The sequence below is a fragment of the Ciconia boyciana genome, chromosome 22 (genome assembly GCF_034638445.1).
Source record: "Ciconia boyciana chromosome 22, ASM3463844v1, whole genome shotgun sequence".
Lineage (NCBI taxonomy): Eukaryota > Metazoa > Chordata > Aves > Ciconiiformes > Ciconiidae > Ciconia > Ciconia boyciana.
In genome coordinates, this window is record NC_132955.1 from 4138553 (window position 1) to 4155295 (window position 16743).

The following is a 16743-nucleotide window of genomic DNA, read 5'->3' on the forward strand; positions in this document are numbered from 1 at the left end:
GTGCAAGAGAAGTGCTAACTCAATAAGAAGAACTTTAAAAGATTCTCTATGGAGATCAAAAATACCTTTTCTATATCAAAAGACAAAAAAGACAATACGGAGCCAGGCTGGGCTCCTCTCTGCATTTATAAAGACAGTCTGCGAATGGTGCACGAAACCAATTTCAGGAGCTGAACTGCATTTTTAGCTCTGAAAAGACTTGATGCAATTTGAAGGTGGAATGGACTGGGCGCCTGAGCTGCCCCCGCTGACTTTCAAGGGGGGCTGCCTCTGAAGCGTGGTGGCGCTAATTTGAATATATCTGAGAGCTGTTAATGTGGGATAGTGGGAGAAAAGAACCAGCAGCTCTGGTCCCTGAATTTCCTTAAGTTTTTTCCCCCTCAAACACGGTATTAGTGCATAGAGACTATGCTCACATTTTGCTTAATTGTCTTCTAATTTATGAGTAGTACTTTACCTCGCAGCCAAGCTGTGAGCAATTTGTTGTCCGGAAGTTACGAGTGACCCAGAGAACTTTAAGTTCTCCTGCTACTGCAAGAGGGATAATTTGCTCTGACCCTTTTGCAGCACAGTTCTCCCTTCTCTTCCAAGTCTGTTTTGCAATGCTCGCTGCCCGGGCAAACAGCACTGCCCTTCACAGCTGCTTCTGACTTAATACCATAAAATTGCCTAACAACTTTTATACTCTGTGCAGTAACTCGGTATTGCTCACCGTACGTGCTCCCACTGAGCCGATGTGAAAGACGTGCTCTCACTGCTCCCACAACTGGGCTTTTAAAAAAGCTCCTATCACATATACTGTAAGCCATGAATCCCAGTGATTTACTAAGACCCAGAAGTGCTCTACCAAATCTAACATCCCACTTCAGCACTTTAAGGTACACAAGAGTCTCCAGTGTTGGTTTTTTTTCCCCAAGAGAAAGTATTTACCAAAAAAAGTGCTTTTAACTGTTTCTGAAGAAATATTATGCATTGAAGCGCAAGATGAGATCAATACGTGTTGGGAGAACTGCTTCCAGTTGTAAGTCGTAGGGTGAGTGAAGGGATGCATTACACGGCAGTGATGGCTGTTTGTAAGCCTGCTATAAAAAAGAACATTTTTGTGCCATTTTGAAAGATATACAGGGAGAACCTTTAAAAAAAACCTGAAGAAAAAAAAGAAAAAAGCCACAAGGTGTAAGTGCTGCCATGCTTTGGTCCCCAAGAATAGACTGTTTGTATATAAATTCAGCTGCATTTGAAAAAAAGAGAAGTACAGTCTGTTTTAGCAAAGCTGTGGTTTCATGATTACTTTAAAATGTGGAATACCACTAAAAGAAAGGCAGCTTTCTGCCCCACTCCCAGCCACTCTTTGCCTCCACACTAATGAATTTGTGGCTCAAAATTAATATGCATATTTTCTAGAGGGTTAATTTTCAGTGGGATTAGTCTACTAATCTGGTTTATCAAATGGCTACACAACATGTAGCGCTGGTGCAAGGACGTGGAGTTGGCAGACAGCGCAGGATTAACTCTTTGGGCAATGGCACATTTTGCAGATAGGCTTAAGTCAACCATGAAACTACACCTGGTTTCCCTCTCCCATCATTCAAGTACAGAGATAATGGGGCTAACTGGTCTGGGGAAAAAAACCCATACAAATCTATGAGCTAGAAACCATAATTTTCTGGTGCCATAAACTTATAGGAGATAACACGCGAGCATTCGATGATAAACAGTTAAACCAAATCTTGTATTCTTGTCCATAGTTACTACCACAATGATTTACCCTGGGATACGAACTACCTTAGCTGACATACTGCTTAAAAGCAGCAAAAACCCCACAAAACAGAACCAGCCAGAAGGAAAAGGTGCTCCTGAACCTTGCTAGATAGTTTTCTCTTGAAAAGGAATTTGCCTCTAAATGCATCAAGCAAGCCAATGACTTCCAAAGCCAATTAAACCAATACACACGCGTCTTGAAATTTATGGTACCTGGCCTGCCCTGTTTTCTTTTCACAGAATCACAGAATTGTATAGCTTGGAAAAGACCTTTAAGATCATCGAGTCCAACCGTTAACCTAACACTACCAAGACCACCACTATACCATGTCCCTAAGCACCTCATCCAAACATCTTTTAAATACCTCCAGGGATGGCGACTCCACCACTTCCCTGGGCAGCCTGTGCCAATGCTTGATAACCCTTTCAGTGAAGTAAAATTTCCTAATATCCAGTCTAAACCTCCCCTGGCACAACTTGAGGCCATTTCCTCTTGTCCTATCAAAGGTTTTGAAGGTGTTTACGCAGTGTCATTTACAAGAAACAAACCTAAAGTAACAAGGCTATGCAAGAGGAGTTTCCCACTTCTTTCCTATCCCCTCTTTCCATTCTGAACTCCCATGCTTTTAGTCTTTCAGACATAAGTAGCACATGTTGTTGTATCTCCACGCTTAGGGTGCCCGTATTTTAGCACCTATAAAAATCTCATTTCTACATAACTTTTAGGCCTGTGACTATCCAAAGCAGGATTAAAAAGGAAATCTAATCTAGTTATGCAATGCAGCCTGGGTTGCCAAGAGATGCTGTTTTAATAGCCCATATCCCGGGCTCTGTGCAGTCCAGACTTTCTGGAGCAATATTCATGCTGCCAGCCAGTGGGAGAATCCCACAGGGACCCTACAAAAAGACAAAGACTGTCTTTCTCCATGTGTCTACACAGACATACCAACCACCTCAACAGAATGTTTAACCCCAGAGAAGTTATCCAGCAAGAAAAAAATATGGGGCAGCAAAGCAAAGGAGAATAATTCCAGGCAAGCAGTTTTTCAGCAAAGCTTTAGTATTTTTAATCCTATCTCTTGTTTCTGTCCTGCTGTTACCAACTTCAGGGGGAAACTTAGCAGACTGTTAAAAGACATCAATAAGATATGTCACAGCATCATTTAGGAATCTTTCAAACAGCAGACATGAAATTAAATTAAGAAAATTTTGATGTTATGCCAAACCAAAGAATTTCAGTCATTAGCAAATCCCAGATGCTGCAAAAGCCAAATCAGTGCGTGCACACGTGTGTGCTAAGATGTTCAGGGCAAAGTCCACCAAGAGAGATGGGAACCATAGCAACTTGTCTGTAGAGAGAAAGTATCATAATTCTCTTAACTCCAAAGTTCTTAAGATCTTCAGAGAAGATCAGACACTTGGTTTTACTTGCAATGAATCCTTTGAAACAGTAGAAATGGCTATCATGTCTTGGAATTATGTGGTACTTTAAGCCCAAGATTATTTGCCTTGTAGTGGTAGCAAAGAGTCTTTTTTTTTTTTTCAATATATTCTCCAATAATCTTATGGTTGTATAATTTTGTAAAAAAAGAGACCACAGATTGCTGAAATAACCATTAAACATCATCAGAATCGGTTTTCCCCACAGGAATTTTCCACTTAGAAGCAATAAGTCAAATGAAAAGACAATTTTTGTCACGCTTAATGATGATGACTACAGAAAGGAGATTTCTCTTCGGATAATGAGAACATCAAAAAGGCTGTGACGTGCATGTACTGTGTCTCGCTCTGACCTAAAGGCAAAAACGTTTATTTCTTACCTGCTACTGAATTTGGCCGTGGCATAAGGTAAAGCGGAATAGACTGCACTGACTGGGACAAGACTGTCTCCAGGTTCCTCTCTGGGATTTTGTTCAGGCTGTAGGTGGAAGCTGTCATGTTCTCATCCACGCGGTACAAGCAGGAGTCCATGCTGGATTTTTGGGACTGCCAAGGCTTCAGGTTTCCTCCAGATCCAAGTTCCTTACTGCTTTCCCCTCCATATTTAGTGCGTTCCACATTTTCTGAGTAACTTGTCAAAGTAGCTTGAAGGAAGAAATTATAAACAAAATGAGTAACAAAGAAAGAATGGCTTGCACTACACAGAGTAGTGCAATGCAAGAGCCAAAAAATTCTATTCATCATATTTTCCACATTCACATAAATCAGAGATTATGGAATTTAGTTTAATGATGCTGTTTCTGCTTACTACTTCTAAAATAACATTTAGGCTATAATGTTTTGGCTCATACTGTTAAAAGCCATTTGTAATTACAAAGAGTGTTAAAAACTATGTACAGCGTTGTCTTCGAATACACAATTCCAGAAAGAGCAGAAATTATTAAGAAAAAAACATTATCAGTGCTCCTCGTATCTTTTAATTTGCATTGTAGTTACCACCTTTTCAGGGAATGTTTGCGGAAGTTTATAACCTTGCAGTGTCTGACACTGAGAAGCCATAGGCACAGAAAGCCACTGCCTGACTTGCAGGAACAACCAGCTCTCATGGATTAGCTTGGTTCAGAAACTGAACCCAATATCTCATTTGATTGACAGCACGTTTTTATGAAGCTTTAACTGTAACCCACACATTTTCCCTTATATTATTGCATTTTACAGATCAGGACTGTTGCTATATTGACGTTCACATTGGGAAGTGACAACACTATACTGATGCACACCACCAACACCTTCTCCCCGTTGGTGTGTTCCCTTCTGATTTCTGATCCGGTTATCCCCTCGCTGTAACTCCCTTTGGGCTGTTGACTTTCCTTTCATCTTTAGTCTCCTACATATTCGTTCAAGGTCACAATCAGACCTCTTAGGTACTGAGAGAAGGTCCCAACGCCCATACCAGCTTATCTGAGTGTGCCAAACTTGCCTGCTCCCTAACTTAGGGGGGAAAAAAAGAAGGAAGAAGAAAGGGAGAGGAAAGGGAGATCACAAACAAGTGCTCACTATTCTCTCATTGCCCCAACCACACACATATCTACTGCTATTCAAAACTCTGAAATCCAACCTGACCCTGACAATTCTGAAGCCCCGGATATGCCCTGTGCTTGTAGATCTACTTGCTAAATCCACTGAAATCCGTCATTTTCACTTAGCCGTGGTAAATACCTTTCCCAGTCCAAATTCTCTGCTAATTTCTGTGCCATCTGGCCCTGGACACAGTGTGGATCTACCGCTTCTTGTCCGCAACACAAATCACACTGCAACGTCTCCTCAGGGGCAGCCTTCTTGCCTTCACAAAAGCCCATTCCTGAACCAAAGGAGATGCTGCCTCGTTCACAAAGAGCGCCACATTAATTTTTATATTGATAAACACAAACAGTAAATTACTGCAAAGACTCACATTCTCTTAGGCTAAAGCTTTTTCTATGCCAAGTTTCAAGAGTAAGCAGCCTAGAAAAGAAGCTCCAGCCAAAGAACACCTGAAGGCGGATGCAGTTTAATTGCAAATGGGTAAGGGTTATTTTGTTTGTTTTTATAAATGCATCCAGAAGCAGAGAACTACATATTTTATCCAGTTGTTTACATGTTGAGTACAGGAATAATGTCACTGCCTAACATCAGGCATTCGATTTAAATTCTCAGAAATACCCATATAGACCTGACAAAATACAAAGGCGATGAAGCTGAAAGCCAGGGGCTCTCCTTACCAAGGTGCCAAGCAGACTGCTGGACTCTTATCCCCAGTGCAAAACCAGGAACTTCAGTGTCCAAGGACTAATCTGGTTTAATTTTACATGTCAAATGACATTCTAATAGGAACCAGAATTAACTGCTTATATCTAAAGTCACAAAATCATCATTAAAAAAAATAAAGACCTGCAGTTCTTACTGTGCCTGTTCTTTATCCATCCCAACAAACTCCATGCAGCTTCAACCTTTACCTCTATTTCTATTGTTTTATTTCTCAGTATTCGGTTTCTTGTCTATGCAGTGGGATCAATACTTTCATATCTCATCAAGTGTTCCAAAATTTAGTTGTTTCTAACATATTTTGAAATTTAAAACCAACACATGCAAATGCTAAAAACCGGTATTTGCTTTTTGGCATTTAAACATAGGTTTGCTGTCAGGTAAACACATTTACACTTTAGCATAGGAAACTAAGATAAAAACAAGAAACAGATGTTCACAGATTTCTCTTGCTCCCTCAATTGTTTAATACTGAGAAATATGTTTGAAATGGTTTTCCAAAAATCTCCTTTGCCAAGTCTGGGTTTGCAATGCTAGGCATACTATGTTGTCTATTTACAGAAAAAAAATACTCCATTAATTCATTAAATCCATTAATTTTAAAAACCTATCTCAGAATATGTCTAATTAATCTTTGTAGAAACACATCGGCAGCTGAAATCAGTCATCTTCCAATATATGAAACTGAGGAAAAACAAAATAACTGTGTCAAAGTAAGTTTTCTCTAAATGAAGTAACAAAAAAATAAAAAAGAGCTAATAAATCCTGCTGGTCCCTTTTCTAATTGTCAATTTGTGTTCATTTTAAACATAATTTTCACTGTTTTACACTAAAGCTGTTTTATGTGCAAACTCTTCATTGAATCAGGTATTTAGGATTGTTCCCTGTGGATTAATTTACCTTCTGAACAGCCCTGGATGATATAAGTACTGCTACACAGGCTGGAAGCGATTGCTCTATGGACTTAATCTCTTCTATGAGCTATTTTAAACCAAACCAATTTTGACGTTATTTAAAAGGCAAAAGCGTAAGGCTAGCTACAAGCCAGCAACATGAACTGACATGCAGAGCACATCTCCTGGGGAGCTAAAGCTTACCAACGGTGCGACCCAGAGAGCTGCTCAGAAATTACAACTTCACAATCGAAATTTGAGAAAGCAACATCTAATTTCAGAAAATTCACATTATCTGCACCAACTAAGGTTTACATCAAGGGCAAAAAGTTGGTCATGTTCATGTACAAAGAAAGTGCCAAGATTTCTTGGGTAGAAAGAAATTCATGTCAGACCCCGATAGGATCAAGCCCATGAACACCCGCAACAAGAAGGAAATCTGCAAAATAACATTATTTCCGCAAGTTTGCCATATTCATACCCTAAACTTCCAGAGCTGCAGAGGGTATCCTAGGACAGGCTCTGTGCTCATATGGTTTGGGTGTGTGAGTACATCTCCCCATCATCTCCTGCGTTGCACCCTGCAGGGGATTAACTGTGCTTTACAGCAATAATCTCTTTAGAGGGTTGCATGGGGAATGAAGACCCACCCTCAGGATGAATCCCTACTCACAGTCACAACAGGACTTCTGTTGCATCATTAATATATCTGAATGATATCTACATGTTAAAAATATTCTGGGCCTTAATCCAGATGCAGAAAAGCCAACTGAAATGGGCAACAGCAGCTACAAACTAACATGACGACATTGCTGTCCGTACTTCTATCGTCAAACAGGTTTTTTGTACACACAGAATACAGAAGGAGAGCATCAGAGTATCAGATTATACTAAAAATTGACTCTCAAGTTAAGATTCCTTCTGATATTACTACTTTGGTTAGATTGAACATCTAAACCACAAAACAAGTATTTTGTGCTCATCCTTTGAGATCTCTTTGCTCTGTAATTCACTATGACACCGGCTAATCCAGCTGACGGCCTGCAGAAAGGAGGTCCCAATGATGAGAAGTCCCAACAGACCCCAGTTATACATTATGTTGTTTAAATCGTGTCAGTGCTAAAAGAAGCTGCAGGAGCAGTCATGGACTCAGCTCAACCCACAGGTGAGAAACCCGGTATCTGAGGTGCTCATCACTGGTAACATCTCAGCTCGCAGGACACATTGAGGGGTTTGGAGGATGGGGGGTGTCACAGCCTCGGGAGAAGGAGAGCCCCCATCCCCGAGGGGGCTCACAGCATCCCTGCCACTGGAAAACTGGAAAATGACAGTGGAATTGTCACACCGATGGAGATAACAGAATTAACACTGTCTTAATACAAGGTTTAAAAAAGAAACAAATGGTCCTTCAGACAGTGCCAGAAAATTTCTTATGGGTCCCATGAATTTTTTTACAATGAGGGTGGTGAGACACAGGTTGCCCAGAGAAGTTGTGGGTGCCCCATCATTGGAAGTGTTCAAGGCCAGGTTGGACGGGGCTTTGAGCAACTTCATCTAGTAAAAAATGTCCTTGCCCATGGCAGGGGGGTTGGACGAGATGATCTTTGAAGGTCCCTTCCAACCCAAACCATTCTGTAATTCTATGATTTTACATCCAAGGATACCTAATCAACCAAAAGCTCAAAAAAATGCAACCTCTTAACAGATAGCCCACTCTAAATTTGAGAAAGATAAACTGATGACCTCAAATCCATCAAAGAGCAGGAATTTTTGCCTTAAGCCATCTGCTGAGAGGCAGATCTTTCAACCCCGAGTCTCTCACAGACGATACCCAGCGCATCAGGTTACATGATGGGACACGTTAAGCTGGGGGTGCCACAACAGGAGCGCGCTGGGATGCGAGAAGGGCTGCAGAGATGCCGTGAGAGAACATGCATTTTACACGAGGCTCTTTTCATTGCTGGATCCAGTCAGAAATAATAATCCTGGTGAAAAAAAAGCAGAACATTGCAGTGCCTGGGCCCTGCTACACCGGAGCCGGTGGGCTGCGATCACACAGACCACAGTGCGTGCCAGCGGCTGTCGGGAGCAGAAGAGACATCGCTGCCTCGTGGAGGCACGGAGAGGATTATTGCAGGGGACGGAGTAAGACGGGGGCAGCCATTCAAGTCACACACTGAACATGCGAAACCTGACAGCCATGCAGAAACATCTGAGGTACTCTATAGCACTAAAGTAATACCACATGTATATAAATATAGACGTGTATGTGTGCATATATATATTTATATATATATATCTCTAGTCTCAGCTGGCACGCAGTCTCACACTATTTAATATGAACACAGACAGAATCTGAGGCATCTAAAACATCTGAGCACTGTAAAACACATTAATGAATAATAACATGGAAAGACCCTCGAAGGAGAGGATGCAGGCAGCGCGGCACCCCTTTGCAATCCCCTCCGCGGCTTTCTCCAAGGATCTGCCGTATCTCTTTCCACAAGACTTCAACACCGCCCTCTCTAACAGCACTGCCTGCATCAGCTTCGAGCAGCACAGCCTGGGCGTCTTTGAAGACATGTGGACTTTGATGCCAGAAGGGGATATGCTCCAGAGATGCTGGAGTCATTTTACAATCCTACCTTGCGTTTAGTAGTCAAGATTTACACCTGCATTCTCCTTGGCAGAGAACTTGCCTACATCAAGCTTTCATTTTCTAGCTTGGCTCATTTCCCTTGGTGAAACATTTTGATTAGAACTTTTTGCAAATATCATGGTTTAAAATATTTTTGTTTCTTTGAGAAAAAAACAGAACTGTATCAAAGCAGCAGTTAATCCAAGACAGCACCGAGGACGTCACTGCAGCCAGTACTATGCTTCTCAGAGTTTCATGTATTTACAGGAGAGCAAATATTATTTCTCATTTAGCTGCAAGCTGCCCTATGCCCTGGAGCCCGAGGCTTTCAACTGTACTTGTCTCGAGTCAAACACACAAAGGGATTTTTACTGTCCCATCCAATTCTCCTTGAGGCAGAGATCATGCCTGGAAAACGTCAAGCTTTATGTTCACCTTTCAGATGGAACTGCAGGAGAAAGCAGTTTTCTATAGTTACCACTTTATGATGACCAACAGCTGTAACATTAATTATATGTAAAGATTTATAATGTCTCAAGTGGGAAATAGGGATTTTGTTGCTTTAAAGAAATAACTGCAGCGAAGTAGCGAGCTTCTTATGTTGCACTGAAATTAGGTACTAAAAACACTCATGGAAACTCTGCAACTTAACCTCGTTTCACTTGTCTCCAGTAACGTACTAAAACATGACTTGCCTTATCACATTAGAGATGTCCTAGCTAACATGTACGAGTTGGCAAGGAGTAAAATAAATTTTTTACCCTAATTTACATAAGCCTTCAGAAACTCAGCCGAAGAAGGATACACCTAAATATAGCCATGTCGCCCCAGACCGCTCCAGGGAGCTCGGCTGCCAAACAGAAAAATCTGGCAGGCAGAAAGCGTAAGCCCAAACCTTTCCCTAGGGAAGGCGGCAGCCTCGGGCAGCCCCATGCAACCCGTGCCCCAACAGCCCCTGGAGCGCTCGGTGCTTTTAGAAGAACATTATTCTCTGCTGGACACCACCAGCCAGTGAGTTTAAGGCTTCTTCATGCAAAAAAAAACCAAAAACCCAACCCTGAAGTCTGCCCTGCTCAAGGCCTGAGGTCAAAATCCACACCGCTCTTTGTATGCTTAACTACTCTTACAACACTGGTTTCAAATGGGAGGGGCGGGGGGAATCACTGGCTTAATTCATATAAACAATCCTGTAAAAAGACAGAGATTAAACAGGTAAACCCACTTCTGTTTCAAGCCTCGAGGTATTGTAAATCACGGTAAGCACACAAAAGGTCTTGAAACATAATGAAAAATACCTTGACAGTAGCATCATGCTGACCCTATATTCGTCCTGTTCTAAATCTGAATTCCCTGCTGCACCGGCTGACAAGCAGGATGAAGAATGGTATGAATGCCTCAAAGGGCTCATACCTGCGTGCTACTCGGACTAGAAATGTAAGGCCTGGGTAAAACAGAGCATTTCAGCATTTCAACAGAGCGAGACACTCCCACCATCAGAGCGTAACTCACTGCAAACACCCTGCTCGTGGGACAGAACGGATCAGCAAAGCTTTAGTTTATAAACTGAAGAAACAAGGTAATGAATGTTTTTAAGCACGGGCCTCTACTGTAAACACTAAAGAAATCTGTTAAAAAGGTTCCAAATCTAATACAGAGGTAGCAATCTCAATGGCTGATTTACCAAAGCATCATAAAAAACCCCACATGCTCCTAAGTACTACTAAACACACACATCCCTCTTACGAAACCACGCATGCACATCTGGAGTAACATCGCTGTGACAGTGATGCACTAAAATTATGGACAAGGGCTTACTGAACTGCAGAAGTGGCCATAAGCTGCACGCTGTTTTCCTTGCCCAACCTGACCCCCTATGCTGTGCTTCCCCTCCACAAACCTATACCTTGCTGTACGTGTCAGGTACAGGTAACCACTGGATTTTAACAGTGGGGCTGTTAGAATTTCAGAAGAAGAGATGCAGGTCCTGTACATACACATCCCTTTAACCCTACATCAACTCCCATCACCTTCTTGATTCAGTGCCCTCTCTGTGTTGTCCACCTTTTAACATTTTTGCCTGTCTCATCAACATCAGTTCTCCTTTTTTTCCTTCTTTAGCATCAGCAAGGACAATTTTTCTTCATTTTTTAAGTCCACCACAGTCTTGAAAGTGGTTTTAATATTGCAAGATTTAAACAAGAAAGCAGAAAGGAGGCATGAGCGGGGGTGTGCGCACAAGGGGAGGGAAGTTACTTGTACACTTGGCATTAACTTTTTGGGCAAGCTTGGATCATTGTGAAGCTTTTCATAACCGTGAAGGTTAAAATCTTGCTGCTCTTAAAATAAAAGCTGAGAGTCCCATCTAATCTCATGCCATCAACAGCTAAAACGTTAAAGAAAAGTCACTTATCACAGTATCCAAAATAACACTGTGGGAGTTGACAGCACTGAATCTTCCTTTAGCTGTCTTCTGATCTGTCCTTCCAGTTTCAATTTTTCACTCAATTTTTTTTCCATCTACCGGGCTGGACCATAAACCGAAGCAAATTTCACAGTTTGAGTATAACATCTGTTCTGTGCCGCTTCCTTCAGCACTAAACACTCTTCTTTCTCCTTTTTTTTCCAGTAACGTAACAAACACCTGTAGCTGACCCATTATCTATCCAGTATTTAAGGGCCAGATTTTGGTGTTGAATCCAACCCTTGATGCCTCAGTGGCTTAACTGGGGGAAGGCAGAACTGTTTTATCATGACTTTCATGGTTTCTCACCCCTGACGTCGACCATGAATCATGTCACACGTGCACGCATGAGTTTGGTTTCTGCTTAATTTGTCCTTTTAATGAAATGGAAAAAGAATTGAATTGGGATCCAGAGATGGTGTCCTTCTGTACTTCATGTCGTTGGCATTCTGTGACCCCACTAATTTTGCTCAAGAGCTGATGAGATGCCTGATGAATACCCTCCCTTTTCACCTCCTGAACTGTCAGCCCCATCACCTGCAATATGCAGATGCATTAGCGAACAAAAGCTCATCATTCATCAATATTAGACATTTTTCAGGGAGCTCCTCCTTTGGGGAATGAGCCCAAATTGAAGCTGGCTCAATTTAAAAAAAGATCTGTAATTCTTAGAAATCTTATTAATTATTAACAGAGCATTTCATAATACTGATGAGAATGTCAGAATTCAAATGCTTTAGCTGTAAGATCACAAAAATATTTAACCTGAGTTAAATTTATCTTGATGTGCCTTTTGAGCTGCTCTTTGTTCCCTTCTCAAGGCAGTTAAACTTGCAAACAAATCTATCTTGTTTTATTGTCAGCAGCATCTATTCTGCTTAGCATGCACTCTAGATGAATTTATTAACAAACCTATTTTTAACCCACGAACACATAAATCTGTAGAAAGCAGCAACTTGATAAAAGCTCAGGAGTCAAGAGTAAAAAAACAGCAAAAAAAGAACGTGAAAAAAGCTGCATGCCAGGGACCTCCAGGAGGGCATGGGGGTTCTTTACATGTTGTTCTTCATTGTAAAAACCCACAAAATGTAAGTGAAGGCAACTGGTCCACATGGTATTAGACCTATCTACATCACTGCGGCAGCGGTGCAAGAGGATTTACGCAGCTCACTGCTTTTCCTTTAAGCTGCTTTAACATCATACCTATTTCCCTGCTCAGGGTGATCCCCCTAACAATTAAGTGGGGAACACAGTGTAGATCATCACAGGACTCTACGTTAAGGAAAAGCATGGCCCCATTTCATATCGGGGTAAAGCACAGCACTTCTACGGGAAGATTCAACATGGAAAACAGCCGTTCTTTTAATACCCTTGGGAGACTGCTGCTAAAAGACATGAAGTGCTGCTTGAAGATCACAAGCATTTGGGTAAGCTTTACATACTGGCAAGAACTGTGTTCTGTTTTATTTTGCAGACTTGCTAAGATTGCTGGAGGTTTTCTTATACGCTGCTGCATTCAAGCAGCAAAACTTTACAGTCCACTTCGTGGGGATGTGAAGTGCAACGTTCCCCCATAGCAGCACGTGACTCTTTGACCAGTTTTCTTTTCAGTAGCAGATTTTGAACATTAACAGTTGGCTGCTTTTACATAGTGAGAGCCAAAAAAATCTTGGAAGCTATTCAGAGGTTAAAGTCAGGTCAGCATTTTCACCAGCCATTCTGTTTTACATGAAAAGGATTTAGTGGCTTTCAGGAGAAAGGGCTGACTTGCTCCTATCTCTCCTCTTGGCTCACCTCCTCTCTCTTCCTCCCCCCTTCCCTCTTTCTTTTCTTTTACAAGTAAGAGTGTCTGAATTTGAAGATCTGGACCTTGTAACATTTTTTGTTACCCTTTCAACATAAGTAGACTGAACTTCCCTTTACTGTAGAGCATCTAAAATTTCAAAATAAGTCTGTTCTAACCCAAGTGATGCATTTATTAAAGTCATCAGTAAGCATGAAATAGTCCCTGTGCTGTGCAGATTAGAGATACGACACACTTGTTCTCTAATAACTGAAATTACATAAGAAGTGACATACAAATGGACAGGAACCACTCCAAGAGGCCAAGTCATCAGAGAAAACCTGACTGGTTAAAATTTGGTCTTTACATCCAGATTAGAACACCAAAATGCCCACTCTATACACCTTAGTGGATAGTTACGCTCTTAATGCAGTTAATTCACAGTCTGAAGAGCCACACTCTGATTTAACTTTGACAAATTAATGCTCTGTCTAGCAATACAGACACGTAAAATGAGCTTAACTGTACAAAAAAATTTTATGCTAAGCTAAGCAAAAACACATGGAGAGAAGCAATTATGCATAATGGTGTAAGGATCAACTGCCCACCTTGATTAACTGTTTTCGGTCCTTTGCTAATTCTCAAATATTTTACAAGTAGCACGTTAACCTTCTGGGACAGACATTAAAGCCTCTGTGTTTTTAAAATATGAAATTGATGATTCAAGATTTGGAAGTGATGCTCATTGCAGCTCAGGACTGATAGGTGGTAAAGATCAAGAAATCTTTCCAAAACCGTAACTTTTATCAAGATGAGTAAGAAATACATTGGAGCTGTCTATTATAAAAATACACCATCTTGGAGCTAATGAGCTAATAGTTGAAATTACTTATTTGGGAGGAGCAGGAGGGACCATGACTCAGGAAACATAAAATACCTAGGGAAATGTTTACTCTTTTCCTACACACAAAAATGGCACAAAAACATAAGTAGTTTTGACAAGGAAATCTCCGACAGATTTACACTTCTGAGGTACCACGTGATGCTGCTCAGACCAAAAGCCATGTCATTACAGTCATCCTTGCAGAGAACAAACACAAGCAAGGGATACGCGTACAAGAAGATCTGTATCCAATAATTGAGGAATGCAACCGAAAGGGAAACCTGATCCCTGACCCTCCAGAAACAAAGGAGCTGATGTGTTCCTAAAGGGGTTAAGGCATGAGGTGGGCTTTGCTTCCTACATGTGGACAATTTGTCTGCTCTGTTCTGCAGTGAAAATAATTCTAGAGAATTGCTGTCATGCAGAGAGCACCTTTCAAACTTGTTGCACACCCAATTCCCATCCCAACGGGAGGGTAATGACCAAACTGCACATCCACCTCCCATGGGAAAACAGCTTCCCCTTACTCGAACTGACCTCATGCTTGCAGAAGACCGTGGAGGTACAGAAAAACAGACTTAGCAGAAAACCTCCTAATTTTTTTCCCTGCTGGAAAGTATGACTGGAGAAGACCATTTTCCCCACCATTTGTTACAGCTGTCCAGCTTCTATCAAATGCCAGAATAAGAAGGTGTTGAAAATGTTATTGTCAAAGGAAAGGCGGGGGGGGAAGAAGGGGAGAAAGAAGCTCTTGTTTTCCTTTGAGTGCGAACACTAGCAGAAGAAAGCTTGGCTTTTTGAAAGCCTTGAGAAGTGCTTCCTCTACTCCACATGAACATATTTTTGCACGACTTTTCCATCTGGGATACGTTAACATAGCCTTGGGATAAGCCACCTTCTTTTATTTTCCAAAGTTTCCATGGGAAAATCTAAGTTCCCGACAGAAGAACCTCTAAGAAAGAATATTCCTTGTGAGGAGTGAAAAAAACATGTTTCAGACTTAAAAATTACTTACTATAGACCTACTGAAAAAAGGATAGGGTAGGAAGTCTGAGCAAAGAGCTTCAATGCCTTATCATGTCAGGAACTGGGATCGTGCCGACGCTTCTCTGACACACAGGTGTGCCACAAAGGCCACCCGGACCTCCTCGGGCTTTCACATGGACAAGAAACTCCAGATGAAACCAAACTGCAGCAACCTACGGGTTTCATCGCCTTCAGGCTGGCACCTGCCAACCAACGAGGGCCAGACGAGCCCAGCATAATAGCGTAGCACACACTGACAAATCTCATTAGCAAGAGCAGCTCGTAAAAGCAGAGCACACGCATTTTTGCCGATTCTGCTGCTCCGCTTCAGGCTCCATTCAAGTCTTAGGCTTAATTCGCAGCTCTGCCGAGAGGTAAGATCCAGCTGGAATCAAGCATCCACTTTTACTCACCACGATCCTCCAGCCCAACCAGGCTTCAAGGGACTGCTGCTGGCCAGGGTGAAGCTCTGATCATGGGACATTGTGAGCAGAGAATGAAGGGTCTGTGATACTGCAATGACTTTTCCCAGAATTCATTCACCTACTTCGCTATGCGGCTCAGAACAGCTTACGTATTTGCATTTTAAGATCATGCAGGCAGAAGTGCTATAAAGGTTGCTGTGGCATACAGGAGCTGAACTAAGCCCAGATTTCCAGATCAGCCAAGCAAAATATTAATCACTAGTACAACGAACCTCCCTAAATTATCAACCTTCCTTCCTTTTTTTTTTTTAAGCACTACCTAAACTATTGGCAAAGTAAAATCTTCTTAGCTGGAGAAATACTCAACATAAAACATGTAGCAAGGACAACCAAGCGTAATGTTACACAGACATTACTTTTCTCCCATTGTGCCTTTACAGTTATTGAACAGAAACTAATCTGTGTATGTTATTTTCTCTTTACACTTACAACCTACAGATCACTCAAATGAAAAACTGGCTACAGCAGCTACAGAAATTCACTGAAATTTGTGTAAATTTAATCCTGCTCCTGCCCAAGGCTGAGCTTTAGAGAAGCAGTCATTTTTGAGGCACAGAGTCACCGACAAGGAGGCAGTGACAGTCATGGGGCACAGAAGGCAATCAGTCTTTTATATTTATAATAATATAATCCAACAGTATTTGAACTATGATCATGATGCCGTCATCCATTCTCTTTCCTCTGACATCAAAGAACAGTGGCTATGGACTAAATGGCATTAAGGGAAGGAAAATGCTGAAAAAACAGATGCCTCAAATTACTTGAGGTAGTAGGTGGGGATGGCAGCCCCAAATAACAGCCACTGCCTGGCACTGACACCATCCAGTCTTCTTTATTGGACCAAAAAGCTTGCGTCTCTCTAAATTAGCATCTCCACATTCATAAATGGGCATGGACAGCAACTGAAGCAGAGGATCAGAACAAAAGTAAAACTTGGTAGGAAAAACCCAACCACCTCACTAGAATTAAAACAGGCATAAATATGTTGGGAAGAAAGATTGCAAGAAGCAAAAAGGTGAAGAGGGGATGCAAAAACAGAAGAAGAAAGATAAAGCCCTTCCTTTTTCAC

General features: G+C 41.6%; 1 protein-coding gene across 10 annotated transcripts in view; it reads right to left on the bottom strand.

Annotated features, from left to right (window-relative positions):
- The window catches only part of TANC2 (tetratricopeptide repeat, ankyrin repeat and coiled-coil containing 2), a 252991-nt gene that overhangs the window by 83867 nt on the left and 152381 nt on the right, over nt 1-16743 (bottom strand). For all 10 annotated transcript variants that reach the window (XM_072886245.1, XM_072886241.1, XM_072886242.1 and 7 more), the window contains one exon: nt 3582-3845. In XM_072886245.1, coding sequence (XP_072742346.1) covers nt 3582-3845 — 264 coding nt within the window. The remainder of the gene's footprint in view (nt 1-3581; nt 3846-16743) is intronic.